The 6,736-nt window shown below is 45.9% G+C and overlaps 1 protein-coding gene across 1 annotated transcript; it reads left to right on the top strand.

Annotated features, from left to right (window-relative positions):
• Window positions 1–2,062: 2,062 nt before the first annotated feature.
• LOC147890093 (pentatricopeptide repeat-containing protein At4g39530-like) lies at window positions 2,063–6,464 on the top strand. Its single transcript, XM_087390679.1, has 2 exons — window positions 2,063–2,391; window positions 2,515–6,464. Exon 2 carries the CDS (start codon window positions 2,791–2,793, stop codon window positions 6,289–6,291), a length of 3,501 nt encoding a protein of 1,166 aa, XP_087246805.1. The 5' UTR covers window positions 2,063–2,391; window positions 2,515–2,790; the 3' UTR covers window positions 6,292–6,464.
• The last annotated feature ends 272 nt before the right edge of the window (window positions 6,465–6,736 follow it).

The raw sequence follows: 6,736 nt of genomic DNA, 5'->3' as shown, positions 1-6,736 counted from the left end.
CTTTTTAATTCGATTCCCTTTCCCTTAGCTTAATCGGGTCTCATACAAAATTTCCCCCTGAGACCTTAGCTCAATCGACACTCATGCCACCTACCACAAATACTAATGCCCATTTTTTAATGTCGTGGGCACCTATTCGGCAAACTCACAACACCTTTTGGAGGATGGCTAGTGGTGGTGTGAACTCAACCTAAGCGGTGTACAAACTAGAGCCGCTTATGCCTGCCTGTGGTACATTGAATGCATCTGGGGCATGGGTTGGACATGGGAAGGCAATCTTGCATGTCCATGATCTCTGAGTGGTGCCGGTGGTGTGCTACTTGTGTGAGCTAGTGCCACAAGGAGGTGCCATTGAAGAGGCTTGTAGCACTAGCAGCATTTGTTTGCATTTCGTGCCCGTGAGCTCCTTGCAATGCTAGTAATTGTGTGGCACCCATGCAAGGAATGATTCTATTAAAATGAGATTTTGGTGCAACAATATTGCACTCATGCAATGACCAAGAAAATCATGGTTGCTGTAAGACTTCAATGCAACAATTTGTGTGTGAACAAGGTGGTGATACCACTCTGGCCTTGCTTGGAACCTTTGCCTTCATCACTCACCATCTACCATACCTCCTTGCATAAAGCTCAAAATTGATACTCCAACATTCTTCACATCGGATTGCCCTTGTTATGGAGTTGCTCAAGTAATTGAGACCCAAGAATATGTGGCCACAATTGCCTTTGTACCGCTAGCTTGGATAGGAATATAAGCATTGTGGCAACTGAAATCCACCCCTTTGATCTCTGAGAAGAAACTCTGCATTGTGAATTGGGGAATCCATAGAAGGCATCAGGAGGGGAAGTCCAGAACATAAGTTGACTTGCTAAACTAGTAGATCTACAGCATAATAATGTCATGTGAGAAAAAGAAGAGCTATAGAAGAAATCACGAGGCTCCGGCTTACAAAATGTGAAACCTATTGAAGAAACCATTGCTCTCGCTCTCTCTCTCTCTCTCTCTCTCTCTCTCTCTCTCTCTCTCTCTCTCTCGCTCTCTCTGGGACGCACCAAGCCAATAGGTAAAAAGCCATTGAGATGAACCAGTTTCCCTCCCCCCTTTCATTCAAAAGCTACAAATAACCACAAAAAATGGCGCCAATAGAAACTCCAGCATCACGATCACTGCTCTACGGCAAGCTTTTTTGCAAGAGAAGAAATGCAAGAAGCAAACTTGTTGTTGCAGAAGATGTGAATAGATGAATGCGTCTTTCCTGATAGTAACTATTCTGAGTCTTTGGGTAAGGTGGTAGTGAGGCAATTTCCCTTATCGTCCCACGACTGCTACTATTGTTGCTCCTCCTACTCTTCTACTGCATGCTGTGCAAGGCTAAGGGGGCAGGTACTAAGTACTTCCAATAAAAGAACTTGCTAAAACAAATTTAGTAAGATCTGGATTAGTTCCTATTTGGGTCAAACATTCCTAACTACATCATAAACTAAGACCTAACCCTAGTCCCCACTAACCTGGTCAACTTGATCGACTACTCACAAACCCCCACTTTCCCAACCCACCTCCCAAAAATCTACTCATCCCTAAGACCCTTTGCAGGGCCAAGAATAGACCAACTTCCGACCGGTTTATAAACAAACTACTCTAGCTCATGGGCATGCTACTAGTGCTACAAGCCTCTTCATTGGTGGCACTAGCTCACACATGACATAGGCAAGATTGCCTTGCCACTTCCCTCCCATGTCCGAGATGCATTCAATGTACCATCGGCGGGCATAAGCCGCTCTAGTCTGTACACTGCTTAGGTCGCGTTCACACCACCCACTAGCCATCCTCCAAAAGGTGCTGTGAGTTTGCCCAATAGGAGGACACAGAAAGGCCAAACACTCCATGGTCAACTGCTCTCATTGGGTCTCAAACTATATCCAAACTTCCTACTTCAACCATGGAAAGTGACAATATAAAAAATGGTCTCCCTGAACCAGAGCACCCGATGACCATCCCTCCTATTCATAACTTCCTCCATTGCCAACGGGTAGAACCCGGCCTTGTGTTTTCCTGAATGATGGATTGATGAGAGGTATTCTGAGATTGCCAGGTGCGACTCGCATTCGATTGAGAGGAATGCAAATAGCTGCGAGTACGCGGACCATACATAATTCTTCCAATCCCCCTCGTATGGTGATGGACAAGTCCCTACTTCGAATGTGCCCACTCCTTCCTCGTACATCTTTGCTCAACCCGTCAGCCTTACGTGAGGTTGCAGCGTCACCGAATTCACACAGTTCTTGCCGGACAGTATCTGCATGGACTACAACGACCCCTTTGTTCCAGACGGCTCGGGACTCTGTACGCGCAGCATGCACAAATAAAGAGGCATCTTGGCCGGATTAAGGGTGCTCATCGTGTGCGCGAAATGAGTGTGATACATCTCTTTGTGCATGCGTGTGGTGTGTGTGTGTGAGAGAGAGAGAGAGATTTCATTAATTAAATATTCATTCAGCGTTTTCTACTAGAAGGTTGTGCAGGCAATCAGGGACAACCAAAAGCCTGACAAAATGGTAAAGCTGAAGTACCCAGGGGTCGCTATGGATGTACGGCTGGTACAATTCTAAGTTGGGTTAAAGACATGTTCGCGGAAAACGCAAGCACGGGAATGCAGGAGACCAAGACATCAAATGATCAGGCCCTGTCAACGCTTGCAGACCATCGCTTGATAGACGAGCTAGCAGTATGTGCTAGCAATTGCAAGGCCAGCTTTAGGTCTCAAATACGGGGGAGTGCATCTAAAGCAGATGACCAGCGAGAGATTAGGGGCTTGCTTAGGGGAGGCACTCACGTCTTTGGAACGGATGCCCAAGCTGCCTGCGGTTGAGAACTTGGTATGCATCTTGCAGAAGTGCAGAAAAAGGAAAAGACTAGCGTTTGCCAAGCGCGTGCGTACCTACTTGTGCAAAAGTGGGCTGGAAGGTCATAGATCTCTTGGGAACTACCTTGTCCCAATGTTGGTGGAATGTGGAAGCATTTGTGATGCCCGGGAGGTTTTTAACAGGTTGGTTGATCGGAATGAGCATTCGTGGACTTCTCTCATATTGGGTTATATTAATCGTGGGGATTCACAGTATGCCCTTATCCTGTACCAGAAAATGCAGGAGGATTCTGTACATCCTAGCACGTATACATATGTGGCCTTACTCAAGGCTTGTGCTAGGCTGACCGATGTAGAAAGAGGCCAAGAAGTACACTCTGAGGTTGCTAAACAGGAATTGGAAAGAGTTTCTTTTGTTGGCAACACCTTGGTCGATATGTATGCCAAATGTGGCTCACTTGCAAAAGCACGGGAAGTGTTTGACAAGCTGGTCGTTAGAGATGTAGTCTCTTGGACTGCATTGATTGCCGGATATGCTGAACACAGGTGTGGCGAGGAAGCACTGAATTGTTTCGAGCAGATGCAACTGGAGGGTATCTCTCCGGATGCCTTCACATTTGCTTGTAGCTTGAAAGCTTGTGGCAGCATAGGAGCCATAGACCAGGGCCGAGAAATACATGCCAAGATTGCGAGGCAGGAATTGGAAAGAGATCCTTTCATTGGTAACACCGTAGTAGACATGTATGCTAGATGTGGCTCGCTCGCAAAAGCACGGGAAGTGTTTGACAAACTACCAGTTCGAGATGTAGTCTCCTGGAATGTACTTATTGCAGGGTATGCTGAACGTGGTCTTGGTGAGAAAGCTTTGGACTGTTTTGAACAAGCACAACTGGAGGGTGTTCCTCCAGATGCTTTGATGTTTGTTTGCAGCTTGAAAGCTTGTGGCAGCATAGGAGCTATAGACAAGGGACGAGAAATACATGCTGAGATTGCCAGACAGGAATTGGAAAGAGCTCCTTTTGTTGGGAATACCTTGGTTGACATGTATGCCAAGTGTGGCTTGCTCGCTAAAGCACAGGAACTGTTTGACAACTTGTCAGTTCGAGATGTAGTATCGTGGAATGTACTAATTGCAGGATATGCTGAACATGGGCTTGGTGAGGAAGCAGTGAACTGTTTTAAACAGATGCAACTAGAGGGTGTCTCTCCTGATGCCTTCACATTTGTTTGCAGCTTGAAAGCTTGTGGCAGCATAGGAGCCATCAACAAGGGCCGAGAAATACACACAGAAATTGCCAGACAGGAGTTGGAAAGAGAGGCTTTTGTTGGAAACACCTTGGTGGATATGTATGCCAAATGTGGCTCACTTGCAAAAGCACAGGAAGTGTTTTTCAAGCTGCCAGTTCGAGATGTAGTCTCATGGTCTGCTCTAATTGCAGGATGTGCTGATCATGGTCTTAGTGAAGAGGCACTGTCCCTTTTTGAAATGATGCAAGTAGAGGACATCTCACCAGATGTGTTCACGTTTATTTGCAGCTTGAAAGCTTGTGGCAGCATAGAGGCCATAGACATGGGCCGAGCAATACATGCCGAGATTGCCAGACAGGAATTGGAAAGAGATCCTTTGGTTGGCAGTGCCTTGGTCGACATGTATGCCAAATGTGGCTGGCTTGCAAAAGCACGGCAATTGTTTGACAACCTGCAGGCTCGAGATGTAGTGTCATGGAACATACTGATTGCAGGATATGCTGAACATGGGCTGGGTGAGGAAGCACTTATGTGTTTCAAACAGATGCAGCTGGAGGGTGTCTCTCCAAATGCTTTCACATTCGTTTGTAGCCTGAAGACTTGTGGCAGCATGGGAGCTCTAGACAAGGGCCAAGAAATACACATTGAGCTTGCCAGACAGGAATTGGACAGTTCTCCTTGTGTTGGTAGCACCTTGGTTGACATGTATGCCAAATGTGGCATTCTTGCAAAAGCACGGGAAGTGTTTGACAAACTGCTAGTCCGAGATGACTTGTCATGGAACAGACTGATTGCAGGATATGCTGAGCACGGGCTTGGTGAGGAAGCTCTGAACTGTTTTCAACAGATGCAATTGGAGGGAATCCCTCCAGATGCCTTCACATATGTTTGCAGCTTGAAAGCTTGTGGCAGCATAGGAGCCTTCGACAAGGGCCAAGAAATACACGTTGAAGTTGCCATACAGGAATTGGAGAGAAATCCTTTTGTTGGCAACACCTTGGTGGACATGTATGCCAAATGTGGCTTTCTTGCAAAAGCACAGGAGGTCTTTGACAACCTGCCAGTTCGAGATGTTGTCTCATGGTCTGCACTAATTGCAGGATATGCTGAGTATGGACTTGGGGAGCAAGCACTGCACTGTTTCGAAAAGATGCAATTGCAGGGAGTCTCTCCGGATGTCTTCACGTTCGTTTGCAGCTTGAAAGCTTGTGGCAGCGTAGGTGCCTTAACCAAGGGGCAAGAAATACACAATTATATTGTCAGACAGGAATTGGAAAGAGCTCCTTTTGTTGGTAACAGCTTGGTCGACATGTATGCCAAGTGTGGCTTGCTTGCAAAAGCACGGGAAGTGTTTAACAGGCTGCCAGTCCAAGATGTAATCGCATGGACTGCACTAATTGCAGGATATGTCGAACATGGACTTAATGAGGAAGCACTGAACTGTTTCGAGCAGATGCAACTGCAGGGCGTCTGTCCCAATGCTTTCACTTTTGTTTGCAGCTTGAAAGCTTGCAGCAGCTTAGGAGCTATAGACAAGGCCCAAGAGCTACATGCTCAAGTCCGCAAAAAACAACTTGAGAAGGATCCCTTCGTTGGCAACACCTTAATTGACATGTATGCCAAATGTGGCTTACTTGCAAAAGCACGGGAAGTCTTCGACAATCTGCCAGTTCGAAATGTAGTCTCATGGTCTGCACTAGTTGCAGGATATGCCCAGCTTGGAGAAAGTAGAATTGTTTTCCATATGCTTGAGAGGATGAGAGGAGAAGGTATAAAGCCAGATGAATTCACATTCCTTAGTGTTCTGACTGCATGCAGTCATAGCGGTCTCGTGGACAAGGGCCACAAGTATTTTGAGGCCATGAGTAGAATTTATGGCATCACTCCAACTTTGGAGCATTACATAAGCATGGTTGATCTCCTTGGCCGTGCAGGACAATTAGATGAGGCAGTAGCGATGGTAGAGAAGATGCCTTTCCAACCTAATCCAGTGGTGTGGCATACTGTGTTGGGTGCTTGTCGAAAGTGGGGTAATGTAGAGCTTGGAAGACGAGCGTTTGAACATGCATGGCGACTGGACGAAAAAGATGTTGCAGCTTATGTCTTGATGTCGAACATCTTTGCAAGTGCTCAGATGCAGGATGATATGACAAAGATCGAGGCAGTAGTATGGAAATAACAAGCTGAAGAACTACTGATTGTCGATGTTGTTGCATCAGTTGATGTTCCATTGATTGGTGGTCATTGATGTCTGTCTCTTTTTGGTTTCAGGCAGACTTGTACAATTCCTTCAAAGCACTGTGTCCATTGGTCATCTTTGTATTGATGGACATTTGTCCTTGTCTGACGACTGAATAGAACGATTTTTATCTAAATGTCTCCAAGGTAATGACTTTCTGATAGATGATGTTGTTGTGAAGAAAGCTATGATTGTCTGCTGGCTAGGGGAGATCTATATGAATGGGAGATTGTCTTATTGCAGGCATCTGAATTTCTCCAGTGGCGTCTCTATCAGTGTGACATACTCAAGAATAATGGTAAACTTCTCTTATTAACACGAGCACAAATCATCTCTCCTTGATTCAAAAATTTGTAACTTACAACAAACTAAACACTAATTCCAC

Source organism: Dipteris shenzhenensis, chromosome 19 (assembly GCF_047967505.1).
Source record: "Dipteris shenzhenensis isolate YYH24624 ecotype China chromosome 19, Dip_SZ_1.0, whole genome shotgun sequence".
NCBI classification, from domain to species: Eukaryota; Viridiplantae; Streptophyta; class Polypodiopsida; order Gleicheniales; family Dipteridaceae; genus Dipteris; species Dipteris shenzhenensis.
Note: the sequence above shows the minus strand (reverse complement) of the source record. Positions and strands in the feature narration are given on the sequence as shown.